Here is a 20,429-nt window from a genome sequence, read left to right on the forward strand (position 1 = left end):
ATACAAGGCTCGACTTGTCGCTCGTGGCTTCACACAAACCTATGGGGAAGATTATAGTGACACATTTGCACCGGTAGCAAAATTACATATGGTAAGGGTTGTACTCTCATTAGCTACTAACCTTTCTTGGGAGCTATGGCAGATGGATGTCAAAAACGCTTTCCTACAAGGAGAACTACAAGAGAAAGTGTATATGACACCACCACCAGGTCTTGAAGACACCATTACTCCGGGAAAGGTATTGCGCTTGAGAAAAACCATATATGGTTTAAAACAATCGCCTAGAGCTTGGTACCATAAGTTGAGCACCACACTTATGAGTCATGGTTTCAAGAAGTCTCACATGGATACCACTCTCTTTACTCTCCAAACATCCCAAGGTATAGTTGTTTTCCTCATCTATGTTGATGATCTAATCATCTCCGGGGACAACAAAGAAGGTATTCAAGATATTAAAACTCATCTCAAGTCAGTCTTTGATATAAAAGATCTTGGGATTGAAGTTTGCCGCTCTCCGGAAGGCTTATTTCTCTCTCAAAGAAAGTATACACTTGATTTGCTATGTGAGACAGGAAAGCTAGGAGCTAAACCAGTGGAGACACCACTTCCCGATGGATATCAATTAGAACGAAAAGGGGAGAGAAAGGATCCACCATATGAAAATCCTTCTCGCTATCATCGACTTGTAGGTAAGCTAATCTACTTAACTCTTACCCGACCTGACATTTGCTATGCTGTGAATCAGGTAAGCAAATATATGAAAGCCCCAACCACATATCATTGGAGTCTAGTGGAAAGAATCCTTCACTATCTCAAAGGGAGCCCTGGACAAGGCATTTGGATGGGAAAGAACTCAAACACCGAGCTAGTAGGATATTGTGACGCAGACTGGGGCGGTGATAGGACAGATAGGTGATCTACAACCGGCTATTGCACTTTCATTGAAGGAAACCTAGTCACATGGAAGACAAAGAAGCAAAAGGTGGTTTCAATGTCAAGTGCCGAATCAGAATATCGAGCAATGAGGAGGCTCACTACGGAGCTTACATGGCTCAAGGCGCTGCTTGAAGATCTAGGCATCAAGTCCTCCACACCTATCCCGATGCACTGCGACAACCAAGCTGCCATTCATATCGCAACCAACTCAGTATTTCATGAAAGAACCAAACACATAGAGTTGGACTGTCATAAAGTTCGGAAGAAGATTGAAGAAGGAGTTACACTTCCATGTCATACACCAAGCAAAGATCAACTTGCTGATATCTTCACAAAGGCCGTAAGTCGTCAGGTTTGCTCTCATATCTACAGCAAACTTGGTCTTGTGGACTTGACACATCCTTGATCTCGATCCTTCTTCCCGTAGTCATCACACTCTTTTTCCCTCAATATATTTTTGCCCAAGAGGTTTTATATGTTGAGGTTTTTAATGAGGTGATGCATCACGGGATTCCAAGTTTAGCCATTGCATCCGGCTAAACTTGAAGGGGAGTATTGGTGAGAAGAAGGAACATGAGATCAAGGTCGTGTCCGTACAAGCGTCCGTACAAGTGTCCGTACAATCGAAGCAATAAGGCCGTAGAGACCAATGGAGCGAATGGTGTAGAAGTGGCCTGATAGTGAAGTGAGGCCCATGGGAAAGAAGGATCTGGAAGAACCTAAATATCCAGCAAAAGAAGAATAAGAATCACGTGTTCACCTTTGGTATACAAGCGGTGCGAGTCAAACAAAGGGAAGGACTGGTCGCTTTCACCTTGTGCTAGATCAAGACAAGTTGTACTATGTCTCTTTCATATCACCATCACTTCTAACGGCTATATGCCCATTGTTCTACTATATTAGACCATGTAACCACATATGAGAAATACTAATTAAGTCTTTAATCATTCTACCTTTTTCTTTACCTAGTTACTCTCTTATTCTATCGATTATATTCCGCAATTCTAACACCTTGATGTTCATGAACCTAGACGCCAATGATAGTTGCAAATGACACTCATGACATCCATCATAAAGTGGAGTATTTGCAGCATCTAACATGTCGTAGAACAGTTTCGCCTTTTGAGTGGGTTCTTCATGGATATGATCATATCCACTTTCATATTCATGATGATATGATCATATCCACTTTCATATTCATGATACTCATTAAAAGGCGTGGTACCATGAAATGCATCATTCACCATCTCAGCATATACATTTCCCTCAAATCCTATTGGTTGACTACCAGGTTGACTACCATGCTGACTACTAGAACTAGTATAATCTGTATTAGGATAATGACTATTGGTTCCTACCCCTAGCACGTCATAATCTTCACCATGTTCAGACCATACATAATAATTTGACATAAATCCTTTACTATGCAAATGATTATATATTGTCGTACCATGCAAAATAACATCGTTTGGACATTTTACGCAAGGACATTAAAATCTACCTCCACTTTTTTGTGCTATAGGCTGGCTGTTTGCGAAATTCATGAACTGCTCCACCCCTGCCAAAAATTTTTTAGAGATATTCTTTGTTCTTCCATCGATCTGATTATACATCCACTCTCGAGATGAATTCCACATATTTTTTCACCACTCTTTTTTTCTTTCCCTCTACAAAAAAACTCTTTTTTTTTCCTTCCCCTCTAAAAAACTCTTTTTTTTTCTTCTCCTCTAAAAAAAACTCTTTTTCTTACGTCTTTCTACTTACACACTAATGAGAGCGATATGAATGGAATGGTGAGAGCGATGTGATATATATAGTATAAACTTTGCGACTCTTTTGCGACTGAAAAGAATACGTCGCAAATTATGACTATTTTGTCAATTTGTAACCACATAATAGAGACAGAATAAAGGTCGCAAAAGTTCAGTACAAACGCAAACTTCAACATTTATCACGTTTTTTACTGACATCACTGACCGACTTTTTTGCGACGCTTTTGCGACTACAAACAAAACCGTCGCAAACTACGACTGGTTTATCACTCTTTTACCACATAATAGAGACAAAATAAAGGTCGCAAATGTTCAGTACAAATGCAAACTTCCACATTTCCCACGTTTTTACCGACATCATTGACCGACTGATTTGTGACTACAAATGTTAAAGCAAACTAGAAGTGGCAAATACGTCGTGATTTTAAGACAGCTTTGCGACTCCTTTTGCCGACTAAATCTTCAGTCTTTGATTCGTCATAAATTGCGATTATTTTGCGAATAACTTTTTATTGTCGAGACATTGTTCCAAAACAGTCGCATAATAGCAACGCGTTTGCGACTGAAATTTGGTGTCGTAAATTTGCGACTCCTTAACGTCTAGAATATTCGTCGTCGTTAGTCCGTCACAAAAATATCGCAAAACGGTCACAAAAGTTTGCGACTAAAATTTTTCCCGCCAAAAATTTCGCCAAAAGTTGATAAAAAAGTTGATAAAAAATTTGATAAAAAAATTTCGACAAAAAAATTTTCCCGCCAAAATTTTTCCCGCCAAAAAAAATTTACAAGGTTTTTAAAAGGTTTTATAAGGTTTCTACCTTATAAAAGCCTTATAAACACCTTGTAAAGGCTTTTACAAGATTTTTTAAAGAGTTTTAAAAGGTTTTTTAAACAACTTGTAAACGCTTTTACAAGATTTTTAAAAGGTTTTTAAAAACCTTGTAAAATTTTTTATAAGATTTTTAAAAGGGTTTTAAAAGGTTTTTAAACACCTTGTAAATGCTTTTAAAAAAATTTTAAAAGCTTTTACAAGGTGTTTAAAAACCTTTTAAAAGCATTTACAAGCTTTTTAAAAGCATTTACAAGGTTTTTAAAAGCGTTTACAATGTGTTTAAAAACCTTTTAAAAAGCTTGTAAACACTTTTAAAAAAATTTTAAAAGCGTTTACAATGTTTTTAAAAGGTACAAATTTCAATATTTTTGGCGGGAAAAATTTTCGATTTTGGCGGGAAAATTTTTTTTTTTTGCGGGAAAAATTTTCGATTTTGGCAGGAAAAAAAAATTTTGGTGGGAAATTTTTTTGGCGGGAAAATATTTTCGATTATGATGACTTTACATTCTTGCTGTCACTCAAAAAAGGGTAATTTGGTCATTTTGTATATAAAGAGGGGTAGTTTTAAAAATAGTCAACATAAAAGGATATTTTTAAAAAGGGTTATGGAAAAAAGGGCATTTTTGAGAATGTCCGTTTTTTGTTTTTGGTTTTTTTCTGGTGAAAATGATTAAAATCAACCTGAATTAGTGTATGAACCGCATTATTCAAGTCACTAAACTAAATTAACAAGTATCGTAATTCGTAATCATGTAAAATAGGAGTGGTACTTCTTAATAAGAAGAAGAGCCACAATTATAATATTGACAACAAAAAGAAGTTGAGTGATATTAGAAGATTCTACCAAATAACAACATTGTGTAGTGTTTCAAACCAAGTGTCACGCACAAAAGAAGAAATTTCGAATCAAGAACCTTTGTGAACAAGGAAGGACTTCACGATACCATCTTTGATTCCCAGTAAGATACGGCCTTACGTGATTCTTGCACTTCCGCCATATTATGTGCCTTTGGAATTCCAAAAATCAGTTTGGAAACCGACACACCAAGATCGATACTAATCATGTCGACTTGTTGTAGTCTTGCAGTCCATGCATCTGGCGCCGTATCGGTTGGAGGAACACTGACTACGAAAGCAGTCATTCGCGTGGCGAGAAGATTATGCTCATTTGCTAGAACAGACTCTACGACGGGGTTGAAGGCAGCATGGAGAAGGAACCAACGGTTGAAATCAACAACTTCCCGCATCTGCAAAAACATTTCATAAACAGTTTAAGCAATAGATGCTGATGCATATTAAACAGGTACAGGTTCAATATAAGATCAGTGTAATAAAAGAGGTCCATCACATACAAAGTTCATATATATATATCAAACCTGATCAAAAGGAAGAATGAGGCGCTTGTGGAAACGCTGATAAAACTCTGGAGAAAACTGTTCATGAGCAGTTTGAACCTCGTCCAACAAACGAAATAGCTAAACATAAGATGTAGAAAACTTATTTTGAGAAACTGGATTCTTCCAAGTTTAAACAATTACAAAAAAAACAAATAAGAAATGTTTAAGTAGAATTGAACAATTAAGTTTACCATATTATGATAACCCCAGTGATTAGTATTATAATCACGAAGAAGATTGTATAGAATAGTGGTTCCTTGGAAAGGTCGTGTAGACCGGAATAATAACCACTTCTCAAACTCATGACACAATGCCGGGTAATGAGAACGTCTGAGGCACTGCACTTGGAGAAAACAAAAATAAACAGACATTTGAGCTCACATACCACACCACAGAAGAACTTAACTGAAAAAAAAAACTGTTGCAATACTATTAATTATTGTACCTTTCCACAGGTTTTCAATTTGCAATTTCGACAGTTTAACTCCAACTCAAAGTCATTTTTTCCAAATTGGATCATTTGACGACAGTGTGCGCATTGATAGATCATCTTCATTCTTCAAAACAAACAAACAAAACAAAAAATACCATTGAAAGATCTACAGATATACTAACACTACTAGCGTGGAAACAGAGAGATAAGTTTTTTTTTTAACCAGAGAAGACCATCATCTCATAACTAAGCAATTGCTAAGAACAATTTTGTCCTTAAATTTGCTAAACCAAGAAAATTCTTTAAAAATCTGGAAATAAAGAGATAAAGATTCTTAAGCAGAGTAGACCAATTCTAAGTATAAAGCAACCTAAGAACAATTTTAACAAATCTCCTTCCTTACGAAGATGATCGAATTAAAGAAGAAATTTAACAAATCTCCTCCGTAGTGGAGACGATCGAGTTATAAGAACAGTTGATGAAACTTTGGAGGAAGGAGATCTATATCTACCAAAATCAGCAAGATGTTATACAAAATTGGAGCTAGATTTAGCAAAATTGGAGGAAGATTTAGCAAAAATCGGAAACCTTATCACCGGAGATACTTGGGATGAAGAAGCTTAGCAGCGACGAGACGATCGACGGAAACGTAACTACCTCTCCAATACCTTTTTTTTTTTTGTAAGCACAGAATCGCCAAATGGTTTGATGATGGATGAACTACATATATATATATATAGTCAAATGGGCTTAATAAGCTGAAAACATCAGCTTACTCTCGGATGGGCTTGTGATTAAATTTTGAAGAAACGTTCTTATAACCAGTACGAACTTGGAACAAATTTACAAGAATCGCCATCGGGTAAACTGATTTATATAAAAAAAAAAAGTTCAGGAACTGATAAAAGAGAGATTGAAATTGACGATTCTTGATATTAAAAATAAAAAGTCTAGTTGTGTGTTGATGGATACACACCAAATTGTTTTTTTGAAAAACCACAAAAATGATGAAGATGAGTAACAGAGCAAAGAGGAAGAAGATAGATTGTTCAGGTTTTTTGTTTTTTTTTGTTTTTTATATATGTCAACATCTCTAATAAAATATCTAAATATTCTCCTAATTTCACGTAACGTCTCAATTTTCATTTATTGAGATATAAAATTGAATATAAAACTTTATATTAAATTTTGATATGAAGGTCCAAAGCAGACCCTTTATATAAAAAAAAAATGGGTTCTAACTATTTTATGGATCGGAGAAATAGAAGCCCAAATAAAAAACAGGCCCATTAGTAAAAAAACCTAAAAAACCACGAATTCGTTAACTTAGTATAAAACCGTCTCCAGCATTATTAGGTTTACATTTCGTCGCGGCGGCAAGGAGAAAAAAAACCCTAAGTAACAAAAAAATGGCGACTCAACCAGCTGTTGAATCTGTGCAATGCTTCGGAAGGAAGAAGACCGCGGTGGCAGTCACCCACTGCAAACGTGGATCTGGTTTGATCAAGCTCAATGGTTGCCCAATCGAGCTTTTCCAGCCTGAGATCCTCAGATTCAAGATCTTCGAGCCAGTGCTTCTCCTCGGAAAGCACCGTTTCGCTGGTGTTGACATGAGGATCCGTGTCAACGGTGGTGGTCACACTTCTCAGGTGTACGCCATACGTCAGAGCATCGCGAAGGCGCTTGTTGCGTTTTACCAGAAGTATGTGGATGAGCAGTCGAAGAAGGAGATTAAGGATATCTTGGTGAGGTATGATAGGACTCTTCTTGTTGCTGATCCGAGGAGGTGTGAGCCTAAGAAGTTTGGTGGTCGTGGTGCTCGTGCTCGTTTCCAGAAGAGTTACCGTTAAAATCAAAGATGGTTTGTTCTTTTTGTTTTGTATTTCTTATGAGTATGGACTTGAGTGAGAAAGACTCTTTAGATTTTATATTTTCATTCTCCTAAGAAAACTTATGTTTTGTTGTGATGTTTACTCGATTTTGGTATCTTAAAAGTTGTTATTTTTATTTTGCCCATTTGCATAGTTGGATCAGAGGTTTAGGTTGATCATTTCTTCTAATTTGGTTGCTTGATGTGGCTTAGCAATAGAGATAGACTAGATTTAAGTGATGAAATCTACTATTGAACAAATTGGAGAAATGCTAGTGTAGTTCAAGTCTTCTCTCGTGAGTAGAGACTCTCAATAGAGAAGTTGTGTTCTCGATTGATGCTTAGGTTGATGCACATAGCATTTGATATTAAATAGTTGTTAGATTTCACAAAAATTGACAAAAGAAGCTAGAGTATTTTGGTTAACGAGGCTAAAATTGTAATCCTGTTTTGGCTTGGAGGTCCACGATCGATTAACAATCAAAGAATATTTCATCAAATACGTGACTGATCCTAAAGTGGATAAACATGTTTTTGTTATTTAGACGACCTATAAACTGAAATCATAACTCTTGGATCGGTACAAATTGTCAACCTTGTAAACACGCCAATCAAAAAGTCAAGATATGTATTACAAGATCTGTGGCAACTTACATTTCATCATTGTCTTTGCGGTCTTGCCATTAGAAAACACCATGTGTTCCCAAGTTTTAGTGGCAAAGACGTCCGTTAAAGCTTTGGTCTATGTTGGCTAATATAGCTGGCGAGTCTTCTCAAAATTAGATAGTTGTCTTCGTAATCTGTTGCATTAGGAATCTCAAACATCCTCTCCCTCTCACTTTCATTGCCTCCAGATTCTCTCTAGTTCAATGGCTTTGTTACGCACAACAAGGATAGGTTCCAAAGTTTAAGAACAACAACCAGGACTGAACACAACAGTAATTTCTTAGACAACTTTCTCTTGCCTTCTCATCTTGACAGAAGCAAATTAAATCGACCGTACATAAATCCTACAAACGAGGAACCGGTAGTGTGTTCTTCTTTTGTCCTTAACCAAATCCCTCCGGCTCAATCTTGGTATTTGGGATATGGTTTCTTTCATTAAACCGGTTAATACCACTATTGATCCCAATATGTTTGCTCGAAAAAATTGTACTTTACTTTTTTTTTTTTATCTTCAGTTTTAATAAGGGAAAGGTAAGCGAACACAAAAAGTGCCTGTAAACCTAAAACCGTAGTCAATTTCTCCAAATCGCTCATTCGCGGCTTCTTCTCATACGTCACGACGACCCTCACGGCTGAGGTACGTACGCACGGTGTCTCTTATCTCTCTCCACAAGCCTAAGTAGCCTTTAATGTTTAAGAATCTGATGGTTTTGTAAACCAATCATTTAGGTCAAAAGTGAAACTCGAAGAATCTTGTTATGACTTTGATGTTTCTTATTGTAGAAGAAATGTCCAGTTCAACACAGAATGAATCGCAATCGGAACAAAACAATCAAGGTTCGAGGAGTATCGAAATCATCGAGCAACCTGAATATACCATAATTAGAACTATTATTGAAAACACAGCACGTGCGGTTTCCAAGAATGGGTCTGAGTTGGAGAGGAAGCTCATTGACACTAATCCGAATGATGCAAGATTGAACTTTTTGAGAAGCTCGTTAGATCCTTGTCACGCATATTACAAGCACAAGCTTGCTGATCACGTTACTCGGATTCAAAACGGAGCTACTGAAGAACCAGATATCAAAATCTTTCACGCACCTCCAGATGTCTCAGCTACAACTATCGTCGAGACAACGGCACGTTTGGTTTCCAAATTCGGGTCCGAGTTTGAGTCGATGGTCAGGGACCCTAATAAGGATGATGCAAGATTCAACTTCTTAAAGAGCTCTTCTGAAAAAGATCCTTGTCACGCATTGTACCAGCAGAAGCTTGCTGAATACCGTGAGAGATGAGAGGTAAACATTCTCTCCATAAAAATTGATCCATGATTCTGACACGAACTAGCGCTATCTATGCAATTATGTAGCTGGAGAAGGAAAAAAAAAAGCAGGAAAATAAGAGAGACACACAGTATAGGGGCAGGGAGATCCAGGAAAAGAATGAATATTACCAATACCGTGCCATCCACGAAACCAAACTTTGAATCTGTTTTTTTTTATAGGGTTTCTAGACCTGCCAAGCAAGCGCACCTGTCATGGCAAAGGTCGTATGCATCCCCTTCTTTTTCAGTTTGGAAGCCCAACCAAGAAAGTCAATCTATGGAGATAGATTCAAGTTCCTTCTTTCTAAAAACTCAACGAGGGACGTTGATTAGAATCAACAGAGTTGATGGTGAGAGGGTCAACGAGAGTTGATCAGATACTCCACTTATTACCCGTAGGCTCACATATTATTTAGGGTCTTAGACTTGCCAAGCAAGCGCACCTGTCATGGCAAAAGTCAAATACAACCCCAACCTTGCTTCTTTTATCAACAAGGGTTGATGGTGAGATCAACGAGAGTTGATTAGGATCAACGAATGTTGATGATGAGATCAAGAAGAGTACTTGATCGTGAGAGCATCAACGAGTATTGATTAAGATCAACGAGTGTTGATGATGAGATCAAGAAGAGTACTTGATCGTGAGAGGATCAACGAGTGTTGATGATGAGATCAACGAGATCAGTTGATCGTTAAAGCATCAATGATAGTTGATTAGGCTCAACGAGTGTTGATGATGAGATCAACGAGATCAGTTGATCGTTAAAGCATCAACGAGTATTGATGATGAGATCAAGAGTTGATCTCGTTAAAGCATCAACGAGAGTCGTTAATATCAGATGTTGTGTTTGTCCCAGCACAGTCATATATATTGATCCCTACAAGAATAGGAAACAGATTGAGTCAATTTTACAAGATATATATATATATATGTATAAGCACAAGACCCGAGATATTTAGAAACATAGTAAGAATGAAACAGAGAAACCCTAGGCTACGCATGTAAGGAAAAATATAGACATAGAAGATAACGTATATACCTTGATGACAAGCCGAACCCTAACAAGAAGAACATCGACTTCTGGTTGTTAATCAACGAGGGTTGATCATGGAGATCAACGAGAGTTGACAACGAAGATCAACAACGAGAGTTGATTAGATATAGATCAACGAGGGTTGATAATGGAGATCAACGAGAGTTGACAACGAAGATCAACAACAAGAGTTAATTAGATATAGATCAACGAGGGTTGACACAGAGGATCAACGAGAGTTGATGATGAATTAGATGATGTTATTTGTCAAAATATATATAGAGAGAGCAAACCCCATATAATCCTAGTTGATTTAGGAAAGATCTTACGGTTGTTATTTATTATGAAACACAATGAGGAAAAGTCGGTAAGAAAGACATAACAAAAGTCGGTTAATATAATACAAATCTGTGCCCTGATATTGGTTCGGTTAACTTTGGTTAGACAGCATATTTCTTATCAATCCAGTTTGACCTCGATCACGAAAGAGGAAACACTAGCAATATTTCTCTTGCAGGTGAAGAAGATGATTACATTCACAAAGATCACAAGGTTTTCATTTTTTGGTACGACTTGAGAGAGTAACCAACACACATTAACTAAATATTGAGTTATATAGACATGAGAGATCGCCCAAAAAACCCCACACCACATGAAGAAATGATAGCAGATCACTCTTCAAAGATTGGTCCAAGATAGTCACCTTCCAAAACTAGCCAACGCCTGAAACTCTCTCTCTGCCTCCATCCACTTCGTCCCAAGCACCACGACCCTCACTGTAGCCTCAACCTGGATCCTAGACATCTTATCATTCATGAAGATCGGGTTCTCTCCTGAGATGTACTTGTAATCCGGCATCTTCGTGTATGAGAGGTAAACATTGTAGACTTCTTGAAGGGATGACGCTCAGGGAGCTTGATATAGTTAAGGTCACAACGCAGTTTGTAGCATGGTATGGGGATGATTTTTGTGGGCATCTGATGGAAAGAGTGATGGTGAAGCCAAAGGTTCAAATTCATGAAGCCAACTGATTACAGGTTCGCTGCTTTTTTTAACGAGTTTGTTGCTGCGTATTCGCAAGTATTACATCCTCCCAAAGATTTGAAAGGCAAGCTGAAAAAGAATGCCGCTTATATGGCCGCCATTCTCAAGGGTTTTTTCGAACGTATTCAGTGGGATCTCATCCAGGAGCGTGAATGGCTTGAGGGTGGGGAGAAGGCTATGATTAATTGGCATGCTTCTGTGTCCAGAGATTTTCAGGGACAAGAACAGGTCAGGTCACTTGCTTATTACAATGTGAGAGCAGGAGATATCCTAATACTGAACGTCGTGTGATATACTACAACTGACCACCACCGGAGGGATCAGATCTGAAACCGGGTTTTTAAAGAATGGGAGCAGAAGATATCTTTATGACAAACGCTCAGGGAAATTTGCTTTACAGTCTCTTAATTCTTATCTTCAATAAATGTTTAAAACTATCTCTAATGCTACTAGAATGATTATTACTTACTTAAGTTTGTTTTATCTTGGCAGCTACACGGCTTATGGTTCATGGTGAACAGTTTGGTTTTTCTTCTAATGTTTTCAAACTGTAGTGCTTTGACGTGTAAAATCGCACAATTCTATTCCAAATTTGATAACTGTTCTAGCAATACTCTTTTAATAAATTTTATCCTAAAGTTTTTGCGTGTGTTCTGAACCTAATGAGATCACTGTAGCACAAGTAAAACGACATTCTTATCTTATTATATGTAAACAAAAAAGAATCATACAAATAATCAAAACCAATATATCGTTAGATGTTCAAAGAAGTGTCATCTAACTTATAGTAATAACAAAAAGATTTTTGGTGTTTAGTCTTCTTCGGCCATGGGAGCATCGTCTTGATCACCATCTCCAAAGTCATCATCTCCACCATATGGTGCCACCGGAANGAAGAGCTTCGTCTTCATACAACGGTGCATCAGGAATCTCCATGTCCTCTGTCACTTTCATTGTCTCCAGATTCTCCTCGCTAAAGAAATAGTTCAATGGCTTTGATACCTACAAAACAGCGAAAAATAGCATTTCTTTCTTGATCACAATACGTTGATACTTTTACCACAGATGAAAAGAAAGGTTTTTACCTTGAATAATCGGTTTCTTTGCTCAGCACTTTCGATAAGGTTTTTCCAGAGCGGATCGCTCTTCAATGTTGCAGCTGAACCAACGACCTGATAAGCAAGTTTTAGTGGAGAATGGATCAGTGAGATAGAACCAGAGAGAGGGTATATAAATAAAAGCCAGAGAATAGCTTTGTGTGCAAGGATTGGTTTTATGTCTTACCAATACTGAAGACTTAGCTCGTGTAATCCCAACATTCATCCGCCGAGAATTAGAGAGAAAACCAATTTGTCCTTTATCGTTAGCTCTGACGCATGAGAATATAGCAACATCCTTCTCCCTTCCCTTTTCATCAAGATGAGGAAAAAAAACAGAAAGAGAAATGGATGAAAACTTGGACTGTGGTTTGAGTTCTGAGATTAGCATAAAAGCAGAATCTACTGCATTTTAGTTTGTTTAAGCGCACAGTTGATGTTGAACAGTGAGAAAAAGAGAGTAGAGTATTGACCTGGAACCCATCAACAGTGTTGATATCAACCACCTTTTCTGCCTCCGCACCAAACATCTCCTTAAACCGATCTTTGAAAGTTTTTACTTGGTAGTTATACGGCGATATAATAGCTAGCTGAGAACTTGACTTCAGCTCTGGGTACATGGTCACAAGTCTGTGGTAGATGAGAAGAACAAATTCCACCTCATCTAGATTTACCCGAGAACCAGTTGCTCCTGGATGTTGAGACTCTTTCCCTTCATGTATATCGAAAAAGCAAAATGGACCAAAGCAACGGTATTTATGCCAGTCCCGGGTAGTCTGAGCTTCAATGTTAGATCCATCTTCCAGTGCTTCTTCATAGAATTGCTTTGATGGAAAGCTTCTTATCTGATTTTCAGTCAAAAATTGTTTCAGGGTAAAATGAGATGCAACCATTTGAAGTAAGAATTAAGCTAACTACAATCTTTTGAAGAATCTTGTGAAGTAGCTATCAACTGATGTTAATTCTTTAGAAATCTGATAGTATCTATCTTAAGTGGATACTAAATGAGAATTGCTGCATACCTCTGGATGCATCCGGTATTGGGTCTTCAACATTTTCACTGGATAGCCAGCCTTTTGAAGTCTCTCGAACATGCTTGTACCATACCTTCATTAAAGAGAGAATAAAAAAAATAGCAATCAGATAGTGTCAATACAATATTCATGAAAGACATAAACAGATAAAAGGTTGGACGAATTGAGTGGTTTAAAGCACTTACCCAGAATCCTGAGCAACAGTTGAGATTACAGTAGCTGGGAGTTGTTTTGGATCCCCTACCTGATAAAGATAGAAACATAATATTGATTAGTTGCCTTTAACTGATCATACAAATCATTAACTCATAAACTTATGGTCTTGTGCTTGCTGGTCAAACCTACAAGACACAGCTATATTGTTCAATTCCAAGAGGGGATGCTTCTAATGGTGTGTGTCGAATTATCTATCTATTGTTATGCATTTGGGAAATTACTGAAATTTTGATACTTAAATAAATGCTATGGGATTGTTACCAGAAACACTTGTTTGCACCTAGTGGCCAAAGGGATTAGAGTTGCTGGCTCAACCTGGGCAAGGAACACAAGTGTAAATATCATTAGCAACAAACTCTGAGAAGCAGATAAGCTTCTGACACTCGGGGAATATAAGCATGAACATTTTCTCTATATGCATAAACTTTTAATCAGTAAAAAGCTACTTTCATGTAAACAGCAAACAACAAATTTTGACATATATAAACATATTTTGGCCAAGAAACAAAACCAGGATTAAAATTATTCAGAAACTATAGGTTAGGGAGAAGGTATTAATCAACCCCATGTACCAACATGCCATGAACACTACTACTATGACAAAAGTCTCATGCAACTTGAGTTTCAAAAATAAAGCATCCTATTTTTCTATCCACTTTCAAATAAGCCATCAGACATTTATAGGTTCATGTAAACCTTATCAACACATCCAAACATAAGTTCACATATTAGAAGGGGCTTACAGCTTGTGCAGCTTCATCTATAATAACGACATCGAAGCCACGGGTAGATTTAGCAAGAAGTGCTGAGCCACTGAAGCTAAGGGTAGCGAACACCTGAAAGTGCAAAGAAACAGAAGTGGATAATCAGGGAAGGATATAAAAAAAGCTTTGAGTAACATTAATACGAAAGTAATCCCCGTACAATTGCAGCCTCTTCCAAAATTGCAGTGCGGATACTATCTATATCAGTTCCTGTCGTTCCTTGTTTTGGTTTATCGATGGCAGAGCCACGCTTTTGTGTTACCTGCAAAACAGTGTTCTCAGAACGCAGTATCCAAACAAAAGATATGTCAACAAATTTTGTAATTTCGTTGTTTGTTCTCTACAAGTGTGATTCCTCCTTGATGAATATTCTTTATCTGATGACACTTAGACTCCCAGTAGAATATCCTTTAAGAAAGTTAAATCAAGCAACCAAAACTAAGCCAGGACAAACGACAATCAAAGTGTAAAAGCTACTAGATACATACAAGGTGATCCAGGGATACTGATGCAACGGAGTGATGTGCCTTGAGACCAATTCGAACTATTTTGGGTGTGTATGTCTGGGCGTTTTCGTCACGAAGACCTCAAAGTGCAAAAGTCATAATTTATAAGACCGTTACCAACTTTTCAACAATGAAACGATGTAGTGAATAAACCACATACCTGTAGTCAGAAGCCGCAACACAATCTCATCAAGTGCCGAGTTTGATGGAGCACAGACAAGTACTCGTAATCTGTACTTCCGACTAGCATTAACCACCTCTGGTTTCTGAAAACAAAAGAAAGATAAGTGGCGTTACTATATGATAAAATAAATAAATGCGGTGTTACCACTTGTCTCAGAATAAAATCTTACGACTTACCAATTCATTTCCTGAGGTTGGAAAAAAACCATCATCACCATCTTCAGGCATAATAGCATCTCGAGGGTTGACACCCAAAATCCAAGGAGAAGCTCGTCCCCAGTGATTGTATCTGCAGACAAAAGAAATGATGAGATAATAGGGAGGTATGACATGTTATATTTCAGACCAAACTATTGATGCAATGTAATATTATTCTAAATCCTCTTATTCGCAAGATTTCAAATGAAACACCATATGATTTAGATAATATCATAATACTAACAATTTCCAATCATTATGAACATATATCTGGGTATGCGAGAACTAAGTATCGGAATATGTAAAAGATCTTAAAATGGGAGCAAAACCATACTTCTCCTCCATGGTCATCTGAATTCCACGTTTCACTTCTTGCATTGTACCCCTATTATGGAAAAAAAAGAAGGAATATTAACGAGAATGCAAAGCATAGTTGTCATCCTAACTCGGAGCTGCACAATTTTAAGTGAGCATCAAGAGGATGGAATGTAAAAATCATACTTAGACTGGACTCTTGCTGGAGTGGCATGCATAATAGCTCCAAGAATGCTAAGAATTGTCTGTGTTTTCCCCGTACCTGGAGGACCCTAATGAAGGATAGATTCATTAGTATTAGAATCAAATTGTAGATGCAATTTGTTATAGCCATGTTGACTGTCAATGCAATTTTACAAAGAAGAATTTCATGTCCACATAGTTTACAAGATCGAAATATTGCCAACTTCGAAATATTTTGGTTTTCTGTTGTACGTATCATCCACATACTTTTTAAAGGCAATCTTGAGAGTCAAACAGAAATACATTGAGTGCTAGCTCAGTAAGCATGTTGGAGAATTTTAATTTCATGTCAATGGAGGGCATTCGTATCGTAAAAGATTGTGTGTTTTACATTCAGTGTATAAAGAAGTATGATATTTTAACATGAAAAAGCTTAGAATATGTCCTAAAAACAATGAAACGAGTTGAATAAAGAAGTCAACCTGTATTAACACGAAGGATTTCCTTGACAGACCAACCTGCAAAATAATATTTTGAGACAAAGAGCCCAAATCTATGTTAAGGGAAAGTTTAAAAGTCTGTAAGGAAAGAAGTGACAAGGCCAGACTTACATCAATTGCCTCCTTTTGGGATTTGTTAAGATTTTCGTTAAAATAATCATGCAGAGGTCCAGATATTTTCCACGCTTCATCTCCAGAACCACAAGATTTTTCTTCTGCAGTAAAGATTAAATCCTTGAAAGGGAGCGAACTGACCGATCGTAGTGCTATATATTCCCGAATAATGGTCGATAAACCACATAACTACAAAACAAACAAACCATACCATGAAAGAGTGAATGCAAGAGAGAACTATATTCTATCAAGAAAGGATATGCAACAGCCGCCAGATTTAAATTCAAAAATCAAATTCTAATTAGACGAATGAAGGGAAGAAAAAAACAGAAACCAAGCTAGTACAGCATAACAGGAATCTAGACATAGTTGAGGCCTATTATCGAATTCATGAAAAAGACACGATATAACTTGACATAGTTGGTGTGTCATAACAACTGACCTTTAAACTGAATACCCTTTTGTCTATAGCGCTGGCAGACGATGTAATAAGAGAACGCATATTTGAGAGAGATTGGATAAATGACTTTGTTCTAGAGGATTTAGTATTTCTGGTTATCTTGACTATATCTTCAGCTAAATACATCCGAAGTCGAAGAAGATTGCTTTGACGATTTTCCACTACAGCAAACCCATAAGATGAAGGAAATGAATTCCCTTTAACCTGAAAAGGTTAATCTGTAAGTGAATCCAATATTTGAGAATGACTTTTATTAATCAGAAATACTACAAGTCATACAACACCTTGAAAAATCAAACAAAAACAAAGGATTATTATAAGTACCTCTTCTTTTGACAACAACAAAAGATCGTTTTGAGCAAGATATTCATCCTCTTCATGTTCGTATGTGACAAGCAGAAAGTGAAACCCTTCACCCTCGCTGCATTCCATTACCAATCTCATTTTACACACCGTTTCTAAGAGGAAAAAAAATGACAGAAAAGTCACTTCCACAATTTTCAGAGCCAAAATGTAAAGAAACTCGTTTTATAAACAACAAATCTTACTACAAGTATACAAATTTAATTCCCAATAACAGAACATCAAATCCGAAACATTTGACAATCTCTTCCATGATCAATGGATGGACAGAAGTAATAAGACAAACACGAAAAGACATCATTAGATGAAAATATATAGTATAAGCTAACCTTCTTCACTGTCTTTATTCTGCAAAATTTGAGCTTTAACTTCTTCGAAGAGCAGTGGTTCAAAAGTCTCAAAGTAATCATCAACATCTTTATAAGTATTCTTTACAACACTCAACTTCTCTTTAGAATCCTTTCTATTATTCCTCTGTAAAGATAAATGAAACTTTGAAATTAAATCTCACATTCGCCTAAGTAAGAAAACGCATATAGTGTTTTACGCAGATGATGATCAATGAAGTTTACCTCATTTTCTTTTGTAAGCTGTTTGTAATCCCAACCTAATATAATGTTATAGAAACGGGTAACAGCTGAGGATTCTTCTTCTTGTAGCTTAATATTATCGATCGCCATTACACACACTAATCTCTCTCTCTCAGCTCCAAAATCACCGCTCAGAGTCTTCTACACGAACATGTATCAAAACAAACCAAAACGAAATTGGGGAAGAAAGTTATATAAACGCAGTACAGATAGACATACGACTCTCGAACCCAATCATCAACAGATAGAAACCCAATTTGAGATAGGGAATTGAATTTGAAGAGAACAACATATAAGCTAAAATAAAAATCTCAGCAAAAGGTATCGTAATATGAGCTAAACATTCGAGAAGCAACTTGAGTACGTAGACGAGCTTCGGAGAGAGGATTTTACCAGTCGGAGAAGACGAGAGAAGACGGCGGAGAGAGGAGTTTGCGGCGAAGCTGTAACCGGAATAAAAGGGTTTAGCTACAAAAACTTCTAATTACACTTTTTCATTATTATAAAAAAAAAATATAGATAGATGATGGGCCGAAATAACTAAAGGCCCAGTATACGTTTAGTGAAAAAATTGTAATTCACTTTATTATTTTGTTATTTACATAAGTAGTTTCAATCATATACACAAATTTACTTTACATATATGTTTGTTTATCACACTGGCTAAACACAATTAATTAGACTTGTAACAAATGTGTAATTTGAAAAGGTTTAGTAGTTTCTGATGGTGCTACTGGTGCAAGGGGCGCAAGCAAGATCCATGGTTGAGATACAAACACGAAGAACTTCGTGAACAACTCCACGCTGAAGCACTTTTAGAACGGTTTCTTCTTTCCCTGTTACAACATTGACTAGAGAGACCTGACGTGATACGATTTCGTCTCTCATTCGTCTCCCACCTGACCATCGACCTAACGTCAACCATTTCACCCAAACCAGCTGCTCGGAGATTCCATATCGCGTAAGCGCTTCCAAGATTTGCTCCCGCTGTAGATTAGCAATGTTTAAAGTAAGTTGGAAAAGGAGTAAAGGTAGTGATGTTTGGTTTCTTTTGGAAATTAACAAACAAACTAACCAGCGGTTTCAGGTGTTGTATGCAGTAGATGAGTCCAATGAGGTTTAGCAGCACGCTCAAGTTTGGTTTGAAGATAAAAAACTCCACATCTTGAAATCCTAACCTCATCGAGCTCATTGTTTCAACCGCGTGCAGGTATTGGCCGCCCTCTAGAGACAACGTAGATGGCCATTTGGTCACATACGTAATCACCTCGGAAGCTCTTGATGCCATTTCCGTATGCTGCGCCACGTAAAATCTTCTCCATTCCTACAAAAATGTTTTAGAGTATAGAGTAATTATGAACCCATTATAGACCTCATCGTAATCAACGTTAGAGAGAGTTTTCAGTCTCTCGCCACAACAACAGAGGCAACAAAAACAAACCCCAAATGGCCAAATTAGAAAACTAGCAAACTCTACCTATAAGTTTCCATTTTCCTGAGCTATGTAGACGATCATCACTGTGTCCAAATCAATCATAGCACATACAGTATAAATTATAAATTCTATATCTAATCACCTTCCCCCAAGACTAAGCAATTGTTAAAGATCTCAACCAAACAATCCACACTAGCAGCATATACCAATCCATGAGGTTATAAGAAGCTCCAATTTAACCTAGTCACAACTCAAAACAGAATTCAATTCTACAACAAACAAACAAACTCACACCATCAGACTACAAACTGACCAAAATCTAAAACAACTCGAGACTTGAATTTGTAAGAATCAAGAATCAATGGGAAGATGTCTCAGTTTTTGTACCTGAGAACTTTCATCATTGGTGGTTCCAGCGTTTTGGGGTTGAAGAAACTGAGTACTGTCTGCATCAAATGTGAACAACAAAGGCCATCTTTTTCGAAACAGAGGTTCCCATAAGACATCAGAACCACAAAGCTCTCTCCAAAAACTAGAACAGCTACTGAGTGCACAAAGATCATTCACCTAATCATCAAACAAGACACAGTTTTTATCAAGAACTAGCCTCGGAATCAAGTTCACAAAGAGAAATTAAGCAAAAATACAAACAAAAACCTGAAGAGAAGAGCCGATCTTCAGGATTATGTCATGGGGAAGAGAGCTACAAGATAATTGAATCGAATTCATACTTTTCTTAAAAAACAAATTTTGCAACTTGTCTTCAATATCTGTAGAGATATTGCGTTTCTAAGGAGTACACGTTTCCATATGACTAGTAACGGATGTGAAGGAGATGATGATGATGATGATTGTGACTCACCACATAAAAAATTACTTCTTGAAGTTGACTTAAAAGTCTTAACCAACAACAACAAAAAAGAGACAAAATTAACTGAACAGACAAAAATGTCAACTTCTCGGTGATTTCTTCTTTTTGTAGCCCATGAATTTCGAAGACGGCTTGTGCCCAGATCAGATTTCGCATGTCTAGTCTCATACGAACTCATATTTTTCATAGGATCATCAAGAAAAAGCTCTACTGTGTATACTGTACGCCCATAAGTTGTTCGATGATATGCCTGAGATAAAATAATCGAGATTCGAGAGTTGTTGTTGTTGAT

At 37.1% G+C, this 20,429-nt stretch overlaps 4 protein-coding genes and 1 pseudogene across 4 annotated transcripts; 2 read left to right on the forward strand and 3 right to left on the reverse strand.

Moving 5' to 3' along the window:
• On the reverse strand, nucleotides 4,292-6,415 carry LOC104732097. Its single transcript, XM_010451621.2, has 5 exons — nucleotides 5,959-6,415; nucleotides 5,383-5,494; nucleotides 5,129-5,275; nucleotides 4,917-5,015; nucleotides 4,292-4,787 (listed from the first exon to the last, which is right to left on the reverse strand). The coding sequence occupies exons 2-5, from the start codon at nucleotides 5,491-5,493 to the stop codon at nucleotides 4,476-4,478; spliced, it is 669 nt and encodes a 222-aa protein (XP_010449923.1). The 5' UTR covers nucleotide 5,494; nucleotides 5,959-6,415; the 3' UTR covers nucleotides 4,292-4,475.
• Nucleotides 6,723-7,379, forward strand: LOC104732098 (40S ribosomal protein S16-3). Its single transcript, XM_010451622.2, has one exon. It carries the CDS (start codon nucleotides 6,780-6,782, stop codon nucleotides 7,218-7,220), a length of 441 nt encoding a protein of 146 aa, XP_010449924.1. The 5' UTR covers nucleotides 6,723-6,779; the 3' UTR covers nucleotides 7,221-7,379.
• LOC104733625 lies at nucleotides 8,695-11,599 on the forward strand (annotated as a pseudogene).
• On the reverse strand, nucleotides 11,985-18,308 carry LOC104732099 (probable helicase MAGATAMA 3). Its single transcript, XM_010451624.2, has 21 exons — nucleotides 18,225-18,308; nucleotides 17,814-17,972; nucleotides 17,571-17,715; nucleotides 17,203-17,336; nucleotides 16,861-17,082; nucleotides 16,416-16,607; nucleotides 16,287-16,322; nucleotides 15,808-15,893; nucleotides 15,641-15,691; nucleotides 15,286-15,397; nucleotides 15,086-15,191; nucleotides 14,908-15,005; nucleotides 14,580-14,681; nucleotides 14,399-14,491; nucleotides 13,917-13,970; nucleotides 13,625-13,683; nucleotides 13,428-13,512; nucleotides 12,879-13,250; nucleotides 12,593-12,715; nucleotides 12,394-12,480; nucleotides 11,985-12,310 (listed from the first exon to the last, which is right to left on the reverse strand). Exons 2-21 carry the CDS (start codon nucleotides 17,919-17,921, stop codon nucleotides 12,173-12,175), a joined length of 2,403 nt encoding a protein of 800 aa, XP_010449926.2. The 5' UTR covers nucleotides 17,922-17,972; nucleotides 18,225-18,308; the 3' UTR covers nucleotides 11,985-12,172.
• On the reverse strand, nucleotides 18,390-20,143 carry LOC104732100. The gene is made up of 4 exons (XM_010451625.2): nucleotides 19,924-20,143; nucleotides 19,654-19,833; nucleotides 18,907-19,155; nucleotides 18,390-18,818 (listed from the first exon to the last, which is right to left on the reverse strand). Exons 1-4 carry the CDS (start codon nucleotides 19,993-19,995, stop codon nucleotides 18,543-18,545), a joined length of 777 nt encoding a protein of 258 aa, XP_010449927.1. The 5' UTR covers nucleotides 19,996-20,143; the 3' UTR covers nucleotides 18,390-18,542.

Source organism: Camelina sativa, chromosome 12 (genome assembly GCF_000633955.1).
Source record: "Camelina sativa cultivar DH55 chromosome 12, Cs, whole genome shotgun sequence".
Classification (NCBI taxonomy): Eukaryota; Viridiplantae; Streptophyta; class Magnoliopsida; order Brassicales; family Brassicaceae; genus Camelina; species Camelina sativa.